At 44.5% G+C, this 24,542-nt stretch overlaps 1 protein-coding gene across 1 annotated transcript in view; it reads right to left on the bottom strand.

Moving 5' to 3' along the window:
• Positions 1-24,542, bottom strand: part of LOC126544329 (receptor-type tyrosine-protein phosphatase H-like) — a 123,020-nt gene that overhangs the window by 71,917 nt on the left and 26,561 nt on the right. Inside the window, exons 7-10 of the mRNA XM_050191613.3 lie at positions 17,299-17,637; positions 12,489-12,791; positions 4,829-5,131; positions 2,321-2,644 (exon numbers count right to left, since the gene is read on the bottom strand). Of these exons, the coding sequence (XP_050047570.1) occupies positions 2,321-2,644; positions 4,829-5,131; positions 12,489-12,791; positions 17,299-17,637 (1,269 nt within the window). The remainder of the gene's footprint in view (positions 1-2,320; positions 2,645-4,828; positions 5,132-12,488; positions 12,792-17,298; positions 17,638-24,542) is intronic.

The raw sequence follows: 24,542 nt of genomic DNA, 5'->3' as shown, positions 1-24,542 counted from the left end.
CAAGCAACCTTCGGTGGTTTATTCTTAATGGCACTGTCATTATAGTAAAGCTCAGGTAGCACTTACTGATGGCAAGCACGAAATTTTACGCTTTCAAAACACTGTTAGCCAAGACTGAACTCTGTGACATGTGTGGCCGAGACAAATGATTCTGCAGCTTTCCTGCGTTTATCAATTGCTTTTTCGTCGGTTGGCCTTCGCTATTGTTGCTGCTGTATTTTGGCACAGTTTGACAGGCTAAACAATCAACGTAACGAAATGTAGTACAATTATAAAAGAGGCAGTTTCACGCGGAAAGTGAAGCATCGATACCAAAAGCAATTTATTAGACAGCTATACAGAGCAAGCTTAGTAGTTTTCTTAGCTGCATATACTGCAGCAAAGCATTTGCTCGCTAACTAAATGAATACAAAAGTAAAAAAAAAAAAGACGTAAATATTTCACTCGGTGACTGCGGACGCTCGCTGTCAGAACGCTGGCTTGAAGAAGAGCGGCAGCAGCGACTAATGGATTCCCTTTTGTGCTGCCTCTCACTTTAATGCGAGCTAGGTGCGCGAGAACGCAGCGTACACGAAACCATCGCTTATCTCGGGTCACCTATTCATGGAACCCACCGTAGCTTACATGGAGATGCCTGCTTACTTACACGGGCTACCGTGCATTGCGCGCTTAGTAAGGAATCCCAGGTAGTCAAAATTGATCCGGAGTCTTCCGCTACAGCTTACCGCATAATCGTAGCTTCTTTTTGCACGTAAAACTTCAGAATTTCTTTTGTTCAATTTTGGTTTTGCGTTGGCTGGTTGGGATTCGGGACGGCAGGCAACGGAACGTTAAAAAGGACGCTAAAAACATCCTCAGCGGAGACGAGGTGGCAGAGTGATATCGCAGACGTATTGAAAGCCTCGACAACGCTGTACCGCAACGTATCTTGTCATTTTTTTTTTTTAGTTTAGGCAAATCGTTGCACTCCACAGCGACTAGCCAGTCACAGAGTGATCGGTGGGCACAACTCTGGTGACCGGAACTACGCCGGAATAGGGTGTTCTAAAGGAAAACCAGTTTTGTTCTGGAAAATAATGCATGTTTAATACGAAACTTCACTCTAGCGTGGTGAGTTCTCGCAGTTTTTTGTCGTGCGTGGCAGAAAGGTGAAGGGAGCGTAGCCCGAGATATTTTAGGCGGTAGCGGTGGGCTGATTACAAAAAAAGGTGTGGAATCAGAAATTGCGTGAAGCAGATGGACAAGACACTAAGGAGAAATAACGGCTTATAATGATCGGAGCGTCATTAGTGCACTAACTGCCGCCACCCGCCGTAGTTAACTTGTGTCATGAATTCACCTTGTACCGCTTCCAAAACAGTTCGTATCGCCGCAGAACTGTCACATGCACTGGTCGCATCAAGTTCCATGACATTGATAATGCCATTGGGCTGCGTGGAGATAAGCAAGTGACACAAAGTATGTGCATACATAAACAACTCCTACAGGATATTCTGCGTGAATTTTTTTGTTCACTGCAAATAATGCGGCCGAAACAAGTAGGAACCATACTTCGTGTAGCTGTGCACTACTTTGCTCTTGTTTCTATTGCTTCGCCTACCGGGCGCAATTGCGATTTTTCTATGCAGTTACTGATTTCCGGCAAATTTTTGACGAATGGAGGGCTGAAATAGGTATATTCCCAGCGTAGTTATGCGAACATCAGTTGCAGTGGTACTCAGTATGTTATTAGCGAACAATAGCACTTCGGCGTTTTGTACGAAGTTGAGAAGATGAACTTCAGTTTCTTATGACCTAAAGCTTTAGTCCAAGTAGTTTGTTTTGTAAAGACAATTGTAGGACACCCAGGCACCAAAACAATGTTGGAAATGCACGCTTCAGCGCTCTTTGGCGTCATCCACTGTGAACCAAGCAAAATGGCGGCTTCTCCTGAATAAATCGAGGTCGCTTTGAAATTGCAGATGATCTGAAATTGTAACACATTGTCTTTGATCCTCGAATACAAAATAACAAAAAAACTGAACTTTGCTATATGTTTTCATTTTGGTGCGTTCGGGATGGTTGAGAGCGAAGGCAAATGTGCGCTAATTCTTAGATGCGCTTAAAGATTGTGGGTGTACCGTCTGGTTGTTCTGTTTTTACTTCGTACCTGGAAGCAGGGTCACCTCTGCCCTTTTATCACCTCTGTCACTTTGGTCACCTTGCCTTGTCACTTTGGGCACCTCTGCCCTGTACCACAAGACTACACATCGCCCACCAAGGATTGTACCAAGTACGGCGTGCTTAGTTATTGAGAGAGCAATATGCCATTTGGACTTACCGTCCGGGTTCGTCCTGTAGAAAGTCCACGTCTCCTTCCCCTCCAAAGGAGACCCTGTTCTGTCAAGGTTGTAGGCGCGTGCGGCGAACTTGTAAAAAGTCCACGGCTTGAGACCCTCCAGGAGCAGGAGCCGTTGCGTTGTCCTTGATTCTTCGGCGCAGACTGATGGGTTGCCATTTTCATTGTGGGCCCTGCTGTCCTTGCTGATGACGTAGTTACACCAGAAAAAACCATCCAAGGGTCCGTTTGGAGAACCGTGCACACTCATAGAAATAGCAGCTGATCGTGATCCTATCACCGTGTCAAGCTTTGCTTGATCCGGAGCTGCAACAAGAAACGCACAATAAGCACAAGGAGGAATGTTTATATCGCTTCCAAGTGAACTTATTGCGAGAATTTGTGTTCCTTTGCGAGATAGTCGAAACGTGGGCTGTAAGACATTGTTATTGCAGGGAACACCTGCACTACAAAATTTGAGCGGGTAAAGAGACAGAGACAGGGTTACTGCCAGTCTTACGCCCAGCTGAACATTCTGCGTAAGTAAACTATTCAATAAGAAAAAAAACACACATTGAAAAGCATCGCTTGCGCGTGATAGGAAGCAGATGTGCAACGTGATTTCACGTAAACACTGTCATAACGAAAGGTTATTAAATGAGGCTCTTAATTATATTACGCATTTACTCATGCCCCACGCACATGCTCATTTGAACAGCTGAAAGAAAGCTTGTTGTTCTATATTTAGCGCTTGCATTGCTGAAATGCGCTGCGAAGTGTCCCAAAATTTTTTAGCGTTTCTGTTGACCTTAACCGCAGTGCACTAGCAAAACTCAATGGGCAGAGGTTAAAAATATATGTACATTTCAAAATACGGCAAGAATTTGAATAACTGTCTGTTAGAAATGTCGAGAGTACCTAATCCCTTTTATTAACGTGTATATTTAGGCGCATAGGCACACTGCTATAACGCAGAAGGAAAGGTACGATTAAATCTCAGAAATACGAATGTTATTAGATGGGCATACCCTCTCGGCTTTGCTGAGTAAATGTTGTAGAAATTCTGGCGCCCTTCTGAAATATCACTATTAAAATTGCTGCTGGTTGAACTACGCCAGTGCATTGCCGCTAAGCCTAACAGAAAGAAGCAGGGGCAGTGTCCAAAATTATTGGTGATAGTGAATCTTCATTTCACTGCGGTTCCTATTTAAGCCAATGTGAATCTCTAGAGAGTGCCCTAAAATAATTGTAATTTCTCAATATCCTGGCTGGTGCTTGAGAGTTTTGAACCATGTAATTTAGATGGCCCTTTTGGTCATTTCGTCATTGTCCTTGAGCAGGATTGCGTTATTAAACTTTGGTTTGCTGCCCTTTCGCACAGAGAGTAGCATTTGGAAGTATGTTCGCTACAGACACATTACCTGCCCCATACATTAATTGGGAAAGGAAGGAAAACAAACACACGCTGTTGAACTTTGCCGTCCTCGATTACAAGGTGATGGAGCCCATCGCCTAACTCCAAATGCAGCCAGAATTCTTGAAGAAAGGACTGGCCGAATGGCTGGCGAACAACGCGGCAGTGAGGATGGACATATGGTTATGCCTGGTCAAAACAGCTAACGACAGTCAAAGAGCCGATCGGTAAGAACGGGCAGTACACCAGGAGGAACAACAAAGGGAGGAGACAGATATGGCACTATTAACAAAATAGCGCGAGATCTAGATCCATTCAGCGTCTAGTCCGGTACTGACATATATCTTGTTACGTAAGCACAGCCTGCAATTGGCTATAGCCGGAGCGCAGCATCCGTCTTATTGTACTGATCGCTATTGCAAGTGACAGGCGTGCTATCGCTGGCCGATGGGAATACGCTTTTACGTAACACAATGTTTGTTACTAGGAGCGCTAGGGGCGCTGTTGATATTGAATCATATTGATATTGATTGAGCCCTTGAAAAGCCCCAGTAGAAATAAAAATCTACGCGTTATTTATTCTTGAGCCTTCTTTGTGTTTGACTGCTCACGAGCCCATGAACGTAGCCTAGCATTGAAGCGTTCTAGGTTACCACCCATAGAAGAGAATAGCGAATAAAAATATCCTTAGAATATTTTTTTATCAGCATGCACGAGGGCGACCACTCACTCACTGCAGTTTCTTGCTTATTTGTATTGATTATTTCGTTCTTATCGTGCATGAAAGGAATCGTATGAAGGTAGCTTCTTCCTGCATAAGTGTGCAAATTCTCAGGGACCAACGTTATGTGCAACTTCATGTTGTAGCACTTGAAGTTATCTTTTACATGCTTGCCTAAGTGCACATGCTGACGTTGCTGTGCTAACACCTTGTTTGTACACCCGGAACTGATAGGCGGCTTCTATAGAAATAGTGGCACTTGAGCTACATTGTGTAGTGTTTTCGAAAATGACAATAGATAATGGCGGTTGTTTCTGCGGCAACGCCACAAACTTCCCACTTGAGGATATCGGTAGCGTATGCATCGAAAGCTCACCGTCCGCAGCCGTTTTGAAAGCCATCAGCGCCGCATCACCGTAGAGAGGTTCACCATCTTCAATCTGATGAAACGCTCTCACAGACAACGTGTAATTAGAGTACGGTTTCCATGTTGAAAGCTGGACTGCGGTGTTGTTTGTAACCATCGATCCCGCCGACGTCATTCGGCCAAGCCAGTCTTCGAGGATCCATGATATGTTATAGCCATGAAGTGGGCCCCGTTTCAATTCCGGCTCATCCCAGGAGATGTTGACTGAGTGGTGTAGTTCTGTCGAATTCAAGTTCATCGGCTTGGAGGGGGCTGAAATGAAAGACGTACAATAGCCTGTCATTTGCTTACACCATGCACATATGAATAGTAAAAAAAATATGGGAACTTAGACCAAAAGGACTTGGAATATATTCCAAATCATTGCGTTTCCTCGAAATCATGCTAGCTGTTCTTTTTGATAACTTGAGCGTCGACACGTCGGTCTGTAATGTGGTCGTAACAAATTTTGTTGTCTCATTTCCCATAGCATGAGCTCAGTTTCGGTATGCTGCTTTCTTGTGTTGAAACCGCTGGCACATTTTATCTTTCTTCCTGGATGAAAAAAACAACATAGTTTTTATATTTTCAACATTATCACCACGGATAATACGAGGTGACTAAGGTGTGTTTTATGGGCTTGTAGCCTATAGGCTTGCATCACATGAATTATTGTCCTGCAACAGTGGAGGCAGTTCTGCGAATTTGGCGGAATAAACTGCGCCAAACTACTTTCAAATTTCAATTTCATCAAAATGAATTCTGTCTCTTTCCTCCCAGCACAGAAGGTCGTAGATCAAACACGTAGGAACCAGTGAAATCATGGCAGCACATATCCCATGGGGCCTATGTTGAGTGCGGAGAAGGGCATACGGTCCCGCTTGCAGTGCGCAAAGCGCACTGAATTAAATTAGGTTGTCTTCTGGCGACGGATACAGCCAGCATAACGTTTGTACGAGGACTACAGAAAAGAAAGGAACACTTGCTCCTCACATGTGGTGCTGTTACATAGGCCGAAATAGCTTCTCTATATATGAAAGAGTAAGATGCTACGAGAAGAATGTGAATGCCCGTGCTGAAACCGTTCAGCTGACGGCACATTGGCGTAGTTGAGTTTGCGGCGCCTTTTTTAAACAAAAATGTGTCCTTAACAAAAGCACTGAAACAAGCACAAATCTCATTAGAGAGGCTGTGGCCATACGCAAGTAATCCAGTTCCAGCGTCAGCATGACGTCAATTGTCTTTTAAGTGACCCGCGGTGGTGGGTTAGTGGCTTTGGCGTTGCGTTGCTCAGCACGAGGTCGCGGAGTGAAACCCCGGCCCCAGCGGCCGCATTTGGATGGGGGCGAAATGCGACAACATCCGCGCATTGTGTGCACGTTAAGGAATTCTGGGTGATTTGAAGTAATATGGAGTCCCCTACAATGTCTGGCCTCGTAATCAGTGCGCAGTGTTGACACGTAAAACCCAAGAATTTAATTTAAATTCCCTGATAAGAAAAATATATTTAATATATTTATCTCGCTTCCTCAAAACTAGACTAATAAGGCTATATAAATGCGCAATATCGCTATTTTCTTTACTTCTAAAAATATTTTAATTTCCTTTCGATCGCCAAATGAGTCTTCCAAGTTAAAAAGAAACTGTAATTTTATTATACGCTATGCTAAAACGCGAAATGCAAGATGTGCAATGGCGATGCAGATACTGGTTGACGTATATCTTTGTGTCACTGTGTTTAGAATAAAAGTGGAAGGCCTTGGCAAAGAGTATGGGAGATCGCGATACATCACTAATCTACCAGAGGTAATGAATGGTACAACGAACTCTTATTTGCCATTTAGCTTATCATTTACATCCATAGAGCAAAAGCAGTTGAACTGTGACCGACTTCCAGCTAGCGTGGTATTCTTTCAGTCGTCAAGAAATTCCAGCCGCTTCCCATTAGCCGCAACGCCGGCTAGAAAGGCGAACATGTCACCACCCTAAACGGCGGGAACCAGTGTAAATTTTAATACATATATTAATCTGATTGATTGAATTTGTTACGAAATGCAATAAGGTGTGGTTAGCTTCCCCGCAGAGTGGGTAGCATTGGCACAACTTCGTGCTATCGGGTCACCCTAAGTCGGCACCGTATGTCGGGCAAGCCTGTGGCCCTCTTTCAGCAGGTTATAGAGGTGATCAGAATGAGCGGGCATTAAAGGAACAAGCGAATATACTAGTGCGGTTCGTCGCATGTGCACAACATGATACTGCTTACAGGTCGGTTCCGGAGAGCAACCTAGTTAGGCATCTAGGCCTGGTCTGAGGTGCCAACAAGTTCCCGGCATTAGAACTTTGCGTCACAAGATGTCGCTACCAGTCTTGTTGCGGCTTCTCTTTTCTTTTTCTACAAGTAGCGGTACTTTTGTACGACGCCTTCTTAGTGCAAAATGATGGTTCGTACTAGGAGGAAACAAGGCGCGCGTTGCTCTGGGAGCGAGCGTTGGTACGCGTTGGAAGAAACGCGGTTAGAGTCACCAAGCCACACGAACAGGGCAGTTTTCATCTGCAGCGTGTTTGCTAGGGTCACAAATAGACCATCCCGAGCAAGACAAAGATAAGCTAGCGAAGCGGGTTGGGAAGCTGGAATAGGAATTAAAGAGCGAGCAGAAGAACAGGAAGATGCCAGAATATAAGGTAGCCAACGTAGAAATGAAGCTGAGGGTCACTATACTGCAAAGGAAATGGTGAACGCTTCATGGAGAGAACCGCGAAAGGGGCCGACTCCGAAGCGGGAATAGGAAACTAAAGGTGAAACCACCACGCCGCAAAGCAGCGGTGGACATGTCAGTGCTGATTACGAAGGAACTACCACTGACGTGCCGGCCGTGGAAGAAGACAACAATGCGAAGGGTGAGGGTGTAGCGCACTACTTAGTGCCACAATGGTGAGCCTTCGGCCTAACTGTTTCCCGCGTACAGAAGGGCTGGCGGCACTGAGGGGAGGAGTAGACCTTAATGGAGAGAAAGGAGGAGAGGTCGGCCTGGAGAGCGTGTCTCTAGCCTGCTACTCCTCACAGGGGAAAGGGGAAGTGGGAAATACAGGGAAAGGTAGGTGGCGGGTGATCATGTTACGGTACAATGTGATACTATACACACGTTGTCCAATATGCGGATGCGGACTGTGGACGCAATAGAGCTATAAGGACGGTTGTACACACAAAGCGTAACGGTAGGAGGAGAACGGCGTCAGGGTAACCGGGGCTGGCGGGGCGACGTCGTGACGAAAAACACGGCCGGCGTGTTCAGATGGCAGCGACCTCATCTGTCAGTTGTGCTACTTGCCACGCGAGCTCCTCGTTAGCTTCGAGGGGACGCGCATAGCTGTCGCCAGTGGCTGCACCGTGGGTCAGATGGTCAGGAGGGCCATCAACTGTGGCCATGGAGGGAAAACCGACATCCATAAACTTGTCGGCCAACTGAGGCAGAGATGCCGGAATCGAGGGTTAAGACGCGGTCGGGATCATGCGCACCTGCGGTGGAAGGCGCAGCAGGAAAAGATCCCGGAGAAGTGCTCTCGCGGTTGAAGGAGCCAGGTCTCTAGCAAAGGCTTGCATGCTACACAACAAGTCGGTAGGTGTATGGTCGCTGAGCTCCTCCAATGTAAGAAGTTGCTCTAATCAATGACGCTTCGTTTCAGTGGCGCACTGGATGGGCATCGCCTTAAGGTTGTCATAGGGGCGGTCGACGGGCGGGAGCGTAGAACGTTGCGAGCAATCGCAACAGTAGTAAGTGGAAGCGTTCCAATGACGTGGTCGAACATGGTCAACTGCGAACTGAGGCGGTGGCGACGGAACAAGGATTAGATGGTAAGGAACCAATGTTGCGAGTCCGACCACCAGAACTGCGGGAATTTGAGAGCGAAGTATGTTCACCGAGTATTGGCGCTGACAGAAGTACTTGATCAGGAGAAACCGAGGCCATGGCTCACTGAATAGAAGGCGGACTGCGAAGTCAGCGGGGCTCGATCTCCTTGCGGCGCTAGGTCCGGCGAAGCGGCTGAGGCACCCGGAGCTGAGAGCCATGACGCGAAGTCTGGAGTCACGAATTTGTGGGTGAAGAAAAACGAGACAGACGCTGGTGCCTGGCGCCTGCAAAGGTAAGACAGGAGGGGGGAGCATCGTGGCCAAAGATGCAGCTTTTGGCGCCGAGGAGAATGAAAAGCTTCGATTTATCTTTGTAGGGGATTCAAAAATGCGTAAGTAGAGCCAGTGATAATATAGAGGGTACTTGCAGGTTAGCCAGTCTATACCGCAAGCCAAGGAGCACATGTAGGAGACATTGGAGGAGAGGCACCTAGTGGTAATAATGGGCGGAGTGACTGATGCACTGCCAGGACAGGGGAAATGAATTGTGAAGCAAATACCCAAATGGATTACCGATCTGCAGAATATGTCCAAGGAAGCGCTAATCGCAGTGTGCATGGTGCTAGAGCATCAAATGCAGGTGAAATTGAAAGCGCAGTGCTTGTAGTAAACAGATCAATTTGGACGCTATCTAAAGCAATTAATTTTAAGGTCATTGATATCAACCCAGAAGGGAACCGAGCAGGCACGAAGGCGCTTTTGTGCGTGTTCTGATAAACGTTAGCGGTCATGCAGCACCACCGGTTGGACGTCGATTTCCAGCACAGGCAGCAGCTTTCTTTAGACGGACCCCAGAATCTCACGAAGGAAGTTTAAGTATTAAACGTAGCGACACACCGGCAAGAAGCAGTATTAGACTACAAAGAGCTGAGACAAGACGCACAAAGGATAACAACAGAAATGGTAAAATTTGCTGCATAACCATGCAGGGTGCTCGCCAGCAGGAAAAATAGCTGGCAATTTAAGAGCAGCAGAATGACAAAGCCTGCGCCCTTTTACCAAAGCACATGTACGTGATTTGGAACAGCCGCCTGTTAGTGACCATTTTGTATAGGAGGGGTGCAACAGAATGACTGGGTCAAGGAAAGGCAGTGGCGTAGGCTTGCTAATTGGGCGAGGTATGAAGTGGCGAAGGGTAAAAAGACAAGTAAGGACAGATGGTCCAACAGAAGGTCCGTGGACTGATGTATGTGGGCGACTCAGTGCCAATAGCGGACAATGCCAGGCGTTTAAGACAGCAGCGTATATGTGTGGCAGCCCAGCGACAAATCTAGCCCTGCAGTCTTAGACAAATCTAGGCCTTAAGATTACAAGTCATACACATAGTAAAGCAACATGAATACCTCAGCATATACATATACAAAGGAAAGACTTACTCAACCACCCAGCAAGATAATCTCAACATTAAGGGAAAGCAGAATGCAGCAATAATGAAATATAGAGCCCTTCGGGGCCGCAAAAATGTGAGGTGGCGCGTGGAATCTGGAAAGGAGTAATCGTGTCAGCACTAACGTTCGCGAATGCCATTCTGTGCCTAAAATCATATGTAATGTTGGGGTTGGAAGTTAACCAAATGTTGATAGGCCTCTTGGCTTTGGGAGCCCCGGGAAAAACCATAAATGAGGCAATGCAGGGTGACATGGGTTGGACCTATTTTGAAGTAAGAGCAGTGCAGAGCAAAATTAGTTCGAGGAAGGACTCTGGAACATGGATTACAATAAATGGGTGGCTAAAATGCACAAGTATTTTTACCTGAAAAGCATGGATAGCGAATGGAAGAAGGAGTCAAGAAAAACGGCAGCCAAATACACGGTAATTGAAAGTCTAAATAGACAAGCAGAGGTCATCAGGAAGAAAGTGAGACAAAATATAGACATAAAATGCATAGAATGGAAACAAAGAAGACCACGGATATTCACAAGAATTGTGAGAAATAAGAACGCAACAATTTTACAACACTGAAGGCAGTGTCTAGCTATTACGGGCCTAAGCTGGCAGCCTATGGACATAAACATACCGGAGGAAATATTCGCAACAAGATGAGGCATGTGTACTTTGCAGCAAAGCTGCAGAGACCACTCTTCACCTCCTAAATAAATGCGAAGGAATTCACCCAGTGAATTCACCCAGTAGGTAACGTGCACCTTCCAGAAGCGCTTGTATTTAATGTAGACGAAAGTATCAGCCGGTGAGCAGTCGAGATAAGCAAGCGACGAATAGGGTGACGGTGAAGAAAAGGCAGGGAAGATACGACCGGATCCATTACAGGCATAGCTAGTGGTAGAAGATACACAGAGAAGTTTTGAGGAAGAACAAAATATACTGGGCGAATGCACACAAAATTCGTAAAATGTGAAACATGTGCAGCATGCCTGAATAAATAAAGCAGGCTTGGTGACCTTTTGGCACCGCCTCGTTTCATCGGGGATGGCAAAAACTCATCATAATCATCGCCTCTCTGGTAACCCACTATTCCGCAAATGACTACGAGTGTACCGGCTACATAAAAGTATCTACAATGTCTAGAATTCTTAGCCCCGTGGGCGGTCTACAAGGGCGCAGCGAGCGCCAATCGCATGACGTACGCGTACCCCCAACAGTGTTTACGTTTGGTCGCTCCATTGTTGCGTGCTGTTACATTTCTGGACGTCCTTTATGATAACTTTTTTTCGGCTATTCTCGTGCGGAAAAGATGTCATGTCCGACCGAGCCGTCTAATTCTCGAAAACAAAGCTTACAGCGCGGGCCAACGCAGCTTGATCCATTGCTTTGAAAACTTTTCGTCTGCCGTTTCAAAACCTTCACTGGCAGTTCAGGTTGGATAATAAATGCATAAACGGGAAAAGCAGGATCGAACGCTTGACACAGAGAACAAAGGAATTTGCTGCGGTGCCACAGGCACATGTTTGCTAGGCATCACTTATAAAACATTTGCCTGGATTATAACCTCCATGCAGGTACGACACCAGTAAATTAGCCGTTATCTAATCAGGAAAGTCGTCGGTCACATCCGGCATCAGTCTGATTTCCATGAGCACCTTGTCCCTAATATTTTGAGCACCAGAACAGATAGGCTAGGTGACATATGTACGTTGTGCACCCAGGTGCATAGGCATACGCCAATTACAGCACTTCCTTTGGATACGTTAGCTGAAAGTGCTGATTAGTTGGAGTTGACATTAGTAAATGTATCGGCTGTTATCGTGCAAACTCTGATGCCTGCCGTCGTTATGATGTTCCCGAGTACAATTTATGGTTTTGTTTCGCAATTTCAATTTGTCCACTTCACATAGGCATCGCGAGGTGTACAGGTACTCATATAAGTTTATTTGCCGTGTACACTACGATAGTCATAGTGAAGACGCGACGATGTTTCGAACAAAAGTTTTTTTAAAGGTCGCATAGTGCAAACAGTGGTCATTGTAAACGAAAATGAATTTATGGCAGCTACAACTTTTGGAACGCAGTGTTTTACGTCATGAAACGGTAATTTCCCCTTTAGATTCTGTATATACAAGGGATAATTTGTTAGAGCAAAGGCAGAGGGGTCGGCCTGAGGTACGACGTTCTTGCCTGCTGGTCTCTCGCAGAGAAAGAATGAACAACAAACAAAAAAGGGGAGGTTGAAGCTCATGAATAGGAAAGGAGGAACGGAGGCGTACTTACTAAAATTAACTTCGTCAATAATAGTACACTCAATAATGAAATATTTAGGCTTACCCGCAGCAAGCGTTTTCACAGTTGTCCTCACTGATTCGCTTTCCAACACAGTGGTGTCCTCAATGTTCTGTGCAGCCACTGACACTGAGTACAGAGTCCATGGTACCAGATGGTTGATGAGCGTGTGAGTTTCACCTCCAAGAACTGTGCGGGTTTCGCACTTAGTTTCATTGTTCTCGTCTTCACTGCAAACGACGACTTTGTATTGGGATACATCTCCATTAGGCACAAGCGGGCGCTTCCAATGGATCTCGATTGAGTCTTTGTTGGCTGTTGTTCTCACGTCTTCTGGTCTTCCGGGCACTGAAAAATGCATAAGAAAGATTTTACCGACACAATTTGTCGAAATGTGTTTCTTCTTTCATGATATAGTTTATCCTAGCAACTGCAGTGAAAGAACAGTTAATACTGTAATTTCAAGTGTTGAGGGTCATGTGTGTGTGCATATGTGCGTGCATGTGTCCATGTGTGCCTGTAAATTATATGTATGCTCCTGTGTAAGTTGTAAGCTGTGAAGTACTTCTTAATGACATTCATATGCGTTGTAATCTTAGTAAATTCCCGACCAACAACATTGCAGGAGGTTAAATTCGCGCAAACATATTGAAAATTTTGTTTTTATTTGAAGTGTAAAGAATCTGTGTCGATGTTGTCGGACCTTCTCTTTAGGAGGAGTTAATAGCAGACCGTTCTGACAGGCTTTCATTCTGCAAAACTCGAGATCAATAGGTTGCTGCTGTTGCTCTCATGACGACTATGCAAAGGACCAGGAGCAGCCTCCATTATGTCTGCCATCTGCTGTGAAGAAATCACTGAACAGGATAGAAGATCATCTTTCTCTTGCTCATTAGTTTGTTGGGAAGTATAGTTTAAATCCGCCAAAGGCACAAATATGATTTATCATTAAAAACAAGTGTTCTAAATGGTATGTGAACATGAATACACATCAACTACGTCGCTGCAGCGAGAAAAAAATAATCAAAGATGTCATTGTTCACATGGCTTTATTGCGTGGCAGAATATGTAACGTATGAATTCCTTAGAATCGGATAGTTAGAAGTAACTATTGTGAGTCGCGTTTAGTTGTCAGAGTAATCTGCTTGGACATACTGTCCACGTCCATTGCGGAGGCACGGATGGTAGAAAAAAAGTAACGCAAGATACACGGTATATTTTATGGTATTCAAAGCCATGCCTATAAAAACAATAGTACGAGCACCGGCTATCATCAGAAGAGTGTCAGAATGGAAAATCGTTTGCCTGGAACGTGCCGTATATCACTTTAATAAATTTGGCGGTAGTAGAACGCCACACACACAGGAGACACTCAGCCAATTAAGCCAGTTTGAAGGCAAGCCCTTACAAAAAGGAAATTCAATATACAAGGAGGCAAAAAGAAGGCGTACCAGTAGAGGACAAGCCTACTATTGCTTGTGCATAACACAAGTTTTGCCGAAAGACCGAATATAACTGGTTTGGTATATTTTGTCTGTTGTGCATGCGGTAGCATCATAGTTAAACTTCATCCCCTTCGCAAGTATCCCGTTCTTCTGACGAAAAACGTAGCCTAATGCCGGAGACAGTGAAGTCTAACAGAACTTATCACTGTGTTAGCTTTGAGGAGAGAAGAATTGGAGAGACTAGCGCATGAGGCACGTGTCAGAAATTTTTGCGGTGCAGTCATCGGAGCATTTGGCTGCTGCGCTGGATGACAGAAGCTCCATACCGCCATATGATCAAATAAAATAACATAAATATTTCCCGTATTTATTGACAGCATTTCGGCAGGCTTTACCCAATTCGTAGGAAATCTTACACAAAACTTAAGGTGTGTTGAGCACGTCGCGCGTGCACGAAATATGAAGTTTGTAATAGATATGAGGTATAGAAAGATACTCTTGAATAGTCAGAATGAAAGTCTACCCGCACCCCCGCGCGCAGATGTCCAGAAGTCGCAATTATCATATTGCTTAGTTCTGCCTTTTTGCATTTAGTGAAACAAGAAAACTCTTTAGGAACGTTCTTTTTTTGCTTCTGGTTTTGTGAACAGCTAACCAGCAAAATTAATACCATCGGCATAAGTGCAACCTTTTTGTTGCTATTTCCGTTGCACTCTGAAGCTGCGTTGCCTAAAATTATTTTGTTGTTTAACTTATATAATGTAACACCTTACTTTTCTTTTCTAACGTGCTTATCGCAATATATTTGTGATGTACTTCGAATATATATGTTCTGATTTATTGCATACGTACTCTGCCCCTCCTGCTTGGGCTTTCCGAGGCTTGCAGTGCTTTACAAATAAATAAATAAATAAATAAATAAATAAAAATATCATTATCCAGGAAACATGACACCAAGAAAAATATCATTGTCACCCCTTCCCGTGCGTACTGCAGCAAAGAATCTTTAACTTACACAGTGCCCTCGTTGCTTAAGGCGCTCGTCAAAGATGACTTTAATCATTCACATAGCACAAACATTGCAAATCAGTACACCCGAATAAAGGTGCATGCGTTATTTGTAGGGCAATGCGTGTCGAATGTACCAACCTAATGTGTATGCTGCTATAACAACTCTTCCAAGTATTTCTAATTTCTCAGTATTTTTGTTCATTATGCTAATACCATTTCTTCAATATTCATATATGTTTTTGTAAGCTTATTTTTCTGATTTATATTATGACAAGTATTGTACTGGTAAGCCTTTTTCTTTCTGTAATTTTTCTTAGCAGTGAATAATTTTTAATTTCCATCAGGCTGTTATGGTAAATGTGTGGTTTGCTACACATACAAACATAAACTGTAACATGGGCCAGAACTATCGTCAAGCTGTTTAAGGTTTTTTTTAGTCTCTATTTTCACATTGAAAAGAAAATAACAGTAACACATTGAATATATTTGCATGTGTTTGTCACCGTGCGCACATACGCAACCTCGCCGACGCCAAAAACACCTGAAAGCGTCTCCACTTTTTGTGGCACACGTAGGCGCCTGAACACGAAAATATATAGCGGTAATGTGAGCGTCATGTTTGCCAATTCAAAGGGGGAAAATAAAAACGAGATAAATCTGAACAGTGTCAGGCAGAAGAATCGTCGGTGTCCGTTCAAGCGTGAAAGTGAGCACGTAGGTATTATCATGGAAAAAAAAAAAAAAAAAAAGTACTGTTCGGCTTCAAGATTTTCAAGACTGAACCCTGGTGACGCCTCGTGGCGGGTAACCGAACCTAAAGCTAAGATGGTGTGCCAGGCTTCCTCGAGGTGGCGCCTTACAAATAACTATTACTCTCGTTTTTTTCTTTGTGCTCGTGAGTCTTCTATTTATTTAGTGATAGGCCTTAACAGGCTTATGGTTGTCAAAGAACATATTTTAAAGACTCGAAGCGCAATAAGACGAGTCGTGTACTGCTCCTTCTTCGCCAGTAGAATCGGTCGGTAATAAAAGTGTCAAATGTTAAAAACTCGCCCCCTTTTAACGCCTCTTTCAGAATTATATATTGCCTGTTATGATTTGTGAGGATGCTGCCATTTAGTTGAAGATACAACTGCCACGTATAAGTGGAGATGAAAAAAAATAATTGATATAGACGAGGGGGCTTCTGATAGCTGTGTTCATGACTTCAGTTAGAGAGCATGAATATGTTTGTTGTGAGTGCCCGCGAAACTTTGAAATTACTCTGGTGAGTCGTTAAGACAGCGTCGTACCACCGTATGAAAAGCAGAACAAGAGAAAAACAACTTTTAAATAGTGAAGAAGAGCTAGAAAAAAATTGTGTTTGCCATCTTACTCATACAAATTTGTGCAGCGTCTACTTTAGTGAAGGGTTTTACTGCCATTCATACATGTACGATGCACTGGTCATTAGTACAAAGAATGCATCACTCATACGAGTAGGTTCTACTGCAGTGCCTGTATAATAACGGAGCAAGCAGCTATTTTGTCAAGAAAGGTGTGTGCGCATTGTTTACGCATGCGCACGAAATGCGGTTGACAACTTCTTCTTGTTTACATCGCAAAACTGAATTTACTTCCTACTTCCGGAAGTATCCTTCAATCTTAAATTGTAATTAAACACGCGATATTTACGAAATAGTGCAGAGTGCTTTAGATGTAATAATACTGCTGGCATATATATAATATTTCAAACATAGTGTAATTGAACAAATGTTAATGGGGTGCGACAAACAAAATTCAGTTGACTACGCGTTTTCAGGTGACTAAGCGTGTTTAGAAAAGCAGATTTATATGTTGTTGTTCAATGGCATTTGCTTTGAAATTTCAGGAACGCAGGAATGGTTATGTGAACTCACTCAAAATTATGGCACTCTGACGAGTTTGGCACGAAGGATATGAGTTGGCAAACAATTCACAGGCAGTACGTGTGCTTGTGTTCTCGCAAGACTGGTTCAACTTATCTTGCGGAAAATTAGGAACAGTATATTTAACGTTTTAGCAGATATTATTATTAATATTTTAACAGTTAGTATAGATGTAAGCAAGTTTTCACGTCAATAACTTTCATAGGCAACCTTTTAACCTGAATAAATATTAACCTTCATGGACATTAACCTTCGTGAAAATGCCCCGTGGTGCTACGGGCTCCAAATAAAATACACTAAAGAAGGCTGTGTGCAAGTCTCAATTTTAGTTATTATCGAGTGCTTCGTCCCAGATATAGTTGACACGACCGGCGTCCCAATATCTTTTTTTCTTGTAAAAGAATTTGTCAGCTCTTCTCTTCTCGCATATCGCTCACCACATCTCTCTCTCTCTCATTGCAAACATGTACACTCTTAGTATAAGAAACCCACCTCCTCTTTTTGTCCTCTGACAAATGGTCGCAGCCTCTCCGAGGAGCCGACTACCGTTCTTCATGATGTTCACGGTGGCCACACGAATAGCGACAAACTTCCAGGGCTGCAAGTTTGTAAGCTGCGTTGCCTCCGCCGTCTCTCGCTGAGTGTGGCAGCCGCTCGACTCTGTATCGAGTCCGCTGGATACGTCGGCAGTAGCATCGCAGTTGTCCACGGTGCAGTGTGTAACCTCGTAGTGGTCTACATTGCCACCTCTAAAATCAGGCTTGCTCCAGCTCAGCGATATACTGCGATTGGTGACGCCTACGACGGAGAGACTGGTTACGCTACCCGGAGCTGCAAAAGACAGGAGAATGAAAATATACCAACGTTTCACTTATTTCATTTGATCGAGCACAGCACGAAGTTTTTGCTTTGTGATTGCCAGTAGGAAACAGCCAATTGGCAGTAGTCATCTTGGGAACGGCGCCTACAAATTTCCATTGGAAACGATACTTCGAATAACCAGCTCTCTTCACCAACTTTGTGCTCCGAGATAGTCTCTAATGCGAGATACGAGATACGAGAATGAGTCTCCATTTGTTGAGACAAATTAACATACAGAAAAGAAGCAGCATCAGCGATGTGCCATGTTATTAGCGTATCGGCACTGTAATTCGAATTTTTACCATTGTAATCGTGCTTGAGCACTCTTACAGGTCTTCGTACGGGCTGTGTCGATAGTAACTATCCTTCAGGCTGACATGTGCATAAATCACTAGTCCTTGTATTACGGATTCACGTAATTATACTGAGAGTTCAAATAAATTCAATAAATAGTTTCCTAATGACTAGGGTTGGCGTGTAACGTGGTATGCACATATTGGCGTGCTGTTTTGTGCACTTCAGAAAAGCTGCATCGGCTGGAGGAACTTCTGGGGGCCCTTCACACAGCTTTTCGTGCTCTTCACAAAGCACTTTGCAATCGGCTGCCCGCATTTAGCGGATTGTCTCCCCAGCATTTGGATTGCCTGGAATTGTGTCTCACCGAAAATTCAAGCGTCAGACCTTTTTGGTAATGCGGTTTAAGGTAACTGGCAGCTGAATCATCATGTATACCCAGTTTATCAATATTAACTGGTAAAGTTGAAGGCGCAAGAGTTACACCCGATCAATCCATACCTGTCTTATATATCTATCTACACATAGGAATTCATCTATGCCTTTGTGAACATTTTGTTTAGCATTCATATTTGCGACAGTTGGCTAAGTGATTATGAGAATATGTGATAAAGTAAGAACCTAGCCCTGGGCTCACGAAAATGAGATCGGGCAAGCAAGTGAACAATTTACTGAGGAGCCGAGAGGTGCCAGGAGGTCTGCGGGAAGTCTCTACGTCTTGCAGTCAGCTATAATAGGTCGCTAAGTAGTCAGAATGGCATAGAGTCTTTAAAATGATCACGCTAGGTGCAGCAGCTCCTTAATTTTCCCAGAACAAAAGCCGAGTGCTCAACGTATTAGGCAACATACCTTGGATTTCCCGCACTGCGGTTGAGAGGAGCCGCCTACACCGTTTATCTATGTTTACTTGCAAAATTCGACAGTCCATCACTAAAGACTGCGCAACCGAGGCTTTCAACTTTTCACCAAGAAGAGCAAAATAAAGTAGGGTGCCCATAGAGGGCATAGCACACATGGGTATAAAAGTCACAAGCAGGGATGAGGAGGCACCTTATGCCTGTTTGTTCCATTTATACCGCACTCACCAAGAAGAGGTAATTATTATAGCGAAAAAGTGAGGTCGAAGACAACATGCACAGTACAGGTGCTAACGCGAGAACGACTTGTTTAAAGAGCAAAGATTTACTCAGTGTCATGGGACTGTTGTGCTTGGCTTGTTTGGATAACAAAGAGCACAATGTAGGCAAAACTGCCGAACTAGTCAAACCCAGCAGTGCCATCCCCCTCATCGACTTCGTTGCTGTGTCAGCATGCAAGGCTCCGGTTAACGCTTGGGCTGTGCGCCGTCTTCGTCCTCGTCTTATCGACCAGAAATTCTCACTTCGCTATGAACCCCAACTCCCCCAAAAATCTGTTTGCTCCTCACCACGCAAACGTAACTCGTCGATGAAGTTTTATCTCCAACTTTTCCCCGAGCCTTCAGTTCCTCCTCGTTACTTCATGCAATTGCAGTACACTACCCCGCAGCACAATCAACCCTTGAGGTACTCGGCCTTCCATGCGTAACATGTATGAGTCGTGTTTCACCCTCTTTTATTCAAGGATTCCGCACTCCCACGGGTGAAAAGTTGCCAATACCGTCCGTGAATCTAAAACCGAACATTTCAATGCCAAGACAAAGGAGGATCGAGTTAACTGGCCAAAGTAGAATGATCCTGTCAGCACCGTGCCCACGTTATTATGTCGCACTCGGCGACTGCACCCTACTACTCTGTGATTAATAGCAACTTGCGCACACTTGCACGCACTCACATATCGTGCCAGGAACCAGCGGCGTATTATGTAAATGTTCTTTCTTCGTGATCATATTCATTTCCAATTCTCTGCTCCACTACGTGGCCGATCTGGGTGATAACCGTATACCCGAGAACACCCTCCCCTAATAGGCGTTCTGGGTTGCCATGTGAAAACAGGTCCGCATGTAAGCGGCACAGACACACTTTTAGATAGTTTCGCAATGACCTGAGGGTTTTACGGAATTTGCATGGTACAGATTCCTGCACTATAGGACAGTTCACCTCTAAAGAAAGCTTGGTGTCGGGTACGGAGTGCACGTGTCTATTTGGGTAAAGTGATGGGTAAGCAGCGGCACCATGGTTTCGAAGCCACCGATGACGAATAGAAAATACAATGCAACATGAAAAAAAATAGTAACATATTAGGGCCCAGGAGCCGGAAGCTGCGTTTGAACCAGCTGTCGCCCTTAACACATGCTGTGTGCAGCTGCGGTCTCTTCCCGCCACAGGCGAGTTAACCGAAGCACAGCTGGAAGGTGTTGTTTGAGAGGGACGCTCTTATTTGGGCACTGGGCATTGTGTATGTCTGCACGATCGGGTGTACAAGTGAAGACGGCAACTTGGGCAAGTTGGCTTTGCGCAGTCAGTAGGCGTTGAACGCGAAAGGACACTGACGCCCCCACAATATGACTCACACAAAACACCATTTGAAACTGCTTTCCGGAATGAAGTACACGATGTACTCAATTCAAGCGAATGAGCACTGGAGCAATCAGTTAGAAGTGCCTAGTTGCCTGTGCCATATTTCCTCTTTTTGCTGTGCTTTCGAGTCTGATGACCGAAGCCCACCTGAAACATTTCTGCAATGAGATAAGCAGGAAACTGTAGGCAAGTGCTTTGCGAAACTTCTTCAAAATTCGACACCGGTTTGTTAAGCGGTTCAGAATGGTTGGGTGTGAAGTTACTTTGCCAAAACTCCCCTATTGTTCCCTCACTTATATGTAAACAAGTGCCGTGAACTTGGTTTCAAGCCTAATGCAATAACTTTATGTACTTATTTCCATGCTCTTCGTGTAACAGAATACTTCGTTTGTAGCATGAAGCTTTTCAGTCATGTGGACTTGTGAAAGGAGACCTGGGGCCCTACAGCGTAAAATTAGTCCAATCTGTTTTTAATTCACTCGCATGACGTAAATTTACGCATTTGCGATCGCAAGCATCAAGCATTGACCTGCAGTGGTGTTTCAACAGTCCAATAAAACACTTTCTTTGTTTATACGAGTTTAATTTTCTTTGCATTCAAAACGGACAGCATTCGATACCTTAAATGATTTTTCTATATAATTGGCTGACAAGAGGTGAGGCGCACGCAGAAGTAGAGAGAATTTTAGTAGGGCCGAGCCAGCGTGGTAAAAGCAAATGACCGGATGAAAAGGGTGATGCCGGAGTCTGCGATGTGCCCGCTTTTCCTTACTTTGCTTATGTTGGATGGTCAAAAATCGGAGCGGCATGCAACGCAACGTTAAAAATGCCGCTAAAACAGATCCTTATCGGAGATGAATTCGCAGAGCGATGTCGTATACGCGGCGGAAAGGGCTCGATAACGTTATACAGCCAGGCAAACTTTCGAGATCGACAGGTAGCCATCATCTATTCCTTTCGGAACGAGGTATTCTACAGCTATTACGCAGAAAAATTTAGTTTCTTTCGGCATATGAAGCATCATTAATACCTTCACGTAGCTTCGACATGGTGAGTTTTTGTGGTTTTGGCACGTCGTGTTATGGGCAGGCGAATATGGAGTAGCCTGAGAAATAGTTGACCAATAAAGGTCGGCTAATGACGAAAGGGCGTAGAAATGGAAATATGTTTCTTATGTTCGGTCGAATCATACGTAATTATTGCGCACAAGGCCTACCAAATGGGGAGTTTTCGCTGTTTTTGTGGTGTTACGTGACAGACAGGTCAAGTAGGGCCCGTAAAATGTTTGAACAATCGTGGAAAACTTACTATAAAAACAGAACAGAAGTAGTTTTCCGTTATAGCAACCCAGCGCTGCTGGCTCTCACAATCGCATTGAAAGCCTCGAAAATCGCAGTTAGTCATACAGTTGTGGACAATGAAGAACGATATTTTGCCTTTAATTTTTTTCACATTTCCACTAATGGGTGGATTCTGGAAATAGATTCTGCCATTGACTTCTGTAGAGTCCTTTTGTGGCAAATGAAGAATATGGCTAATCAATTTGTAGGTCCTGTGTTGATATTGTGATGCGACAAGGCACGCGACTTCCCAACACAGCCGCTACGTCATCCTGTGAAGACCTCTTCCACCAGCCGTCGCGATGTGCTGGGATAGCCGGCGGCTTTTAGCCTGCTCGAGACGGCGGCACTCCTTGAGAATGGTATCGATGCTGGTGACGTTTGTAAACACCAGTAAATTGAAGGCGTCGTCAGCAATGCCTTTGAGGACGTGGTTAACCTTATCGTCCTCAGACATGTTCGGGTCAGCCTTGGCACAAAGGGCCAAGACGTCGAGAATGTACGACACGTAGAACTCGGTCGACGTCTGTACACGTGTGGCAAGGGCTTTCTTGGCATTGACTTGTCGACCAAACGGATTGCCAAAAAGGTCGCGGAGCTTGTCTTTGAAGAGATCCCAGCTCGAGATCTCCTCTTCGTGAGTCTGGAACCACGCCAGTGGAGCTCCGTCGAGGTAGAAAAGAACGTTGGCAAGCATAATAGTCGGATCCCACCTGTGACTGGTGCTGACACGTTCGTATAAGCGGAGCCAGTCGTCAACATCAGGACTGCCGACTCTGTTGACAACACCAGGATGCCGAGGTGAGGAAACGGCGACGTAGCTCGCGGCTGCAGGCGGAGACGCTTGCGTAGATGAAGTGCCGCCAGCAGGAGCCGAAGTTGCATTGTCGCCGTTGCGACCGCTGCTAAGCTCCATGACGGGTACGGGGAACGTCCACCTCCACCAAATTAATGTTACGTGTAGCTGAAGCTGAATGCTATTTACAATTTATTTACAAGGAGGCTAACGGAGGCCAAAATGGCGACGATGATGATGATGATGATGATGATGTCCTTGATGAGATTGGCGCTTACCCACTCGCGGGGATTGGCCAAGAGTCGGGCAGACTTTGCTTATGTGTTCAGAAAATGGAGGTAAAGATCTAAAATTTTGTTACATGAATTTAGGCGAGGGAAAGTCGAAACGGTTCAGTAGATTGTCATGCTACGTAGAGGAAAAAAAAAAGAATTATCTATAATATGTCAATGAGGCAATAGAGGAGGAATGAATAGAATAATCGCTATATCAAGCCGGCACACACTTTGTCTTCTTTCTCCTCAGTGCAGCCACACTGTGGCGGCTGTTCCGTAGCAATATGACTACAAATTTCCGGTCCCCCGTACATATCTCGCTTGTGACATTGACATCATTGTCGTCTAATGTTGTCAATACGCGCTTATCTGGACGGAATCCGCCTTCTTTCGCATTTTTAGCAGTCCGCGAATTATATGCGTTTAGCAACACGAGGAAAAGCGTCTCCGACGCGCAGCATTTATCGGCCACTTTACTCCAGCACCACTTTGTATTATCTGTGCATATGTCGGCAACCCAACGGTCGAGGCTAATCATAGTACGTACGAGATCTAGCATTGGTACGCCCCTTATCTTATCACTGGGTGCAGAGGAACTGTCGGCGCCGGGCTGCGCTAAAGTTGCCTCAATGCTTTACCTCTATCTTTTTCGATAGCCAAGGTTCGTCACGCTACGGATCACGTACGTGAAAGCCGATGTTCACGTGCCCGACCTGCATGTGTTTTCCTAGAGATCAAGCAGCGCAAAACCTTGGAGCTATCTCCGAGACAACTGTGACTGTTTGGTTTGTCATGTGGCTTCCTTAGTGTTCTTATGCATGGGAAACCTGTGAATGCATGCTCCCTGCTGTAAACCTATTTGCATTAGCCCAATACTGCTCACTGGGCATTAAATTTTGGGATGAAATGCAGAGGAGGAAAATGAGAAAATGTACCTAAAAGTGTAGGTCATATTATGGCTACTATTAGTTCCAGTCATAACAAGAAACTTAGATAGTTCTGCATGCTTGAGGTACATTTTAAGGCTGCTTTTCTGCAACAAATTTTCACCCCTGCTGGGCTACAACAAGGATTCTGACAAAAAGTTTAATCTATATTTCGCTTTACCATTTCTTGCCCTTTAGCGTTGGGGTGCTCTAATATAAGCCTGTTTCTTTTCTATTTTTGTAATAAGCTTTCCACGATTGCTCAATTATATGCGCAATTATTTTTGCTGCACATATAAGCAGGTTTAGTTAGTTTATCTTCAGCGGATTTAACGAAAGCTATTGGAGACCAAGACAACTTCCTTGACTCATTCCCGGCATACAATGCTGTTAGGTACGATCTGACTTGCTATTTAGTAAAGGGGAGAGAGCCAGATACATCTGCCTTTTACTATGATCTTCATCCCGTACAACTACTTTAATGGGAAAGCTGGAAATATTATGCACAAATGGCTGATTGAAACTTGTTTGTAGACGATATATTTAATGCCTGAAGGTAGGTTTTATTAGCAACAATCGGCAATATGACTTCTTCTACAATACTAAAAGCTGACCTTTGCCGCTAGGTTCAAATGTTTCGGAACAATTTATATTTCTGAGAAGAATGAGTCTACTGCCACGGAGAGAGAGAGATATACATTTGATTGACGGGAAAAGCAGAGAGGTCAATTTGAGGTTCTGCACTC

The sequence above is a fragment of the Dermacentor andersoni genome, chromosome 10 (assembly GCF_023375885.2).
Source record: "Dermacentor andersoni chromosome 10, qqDerAnde1_hic_scaffold, whole genome shotgun sequence".
NCBI classification, from domain to species: domain Eukaryota; kingdom Metazoa; phylum Arthropoda; class Arachnida; order Ixodida; family Ixodidae; genus Dermacentor; species Dermacentor andersoni.
This window is presented reverse-complemented; position numbering and strand designations above follow the sequence as displayed.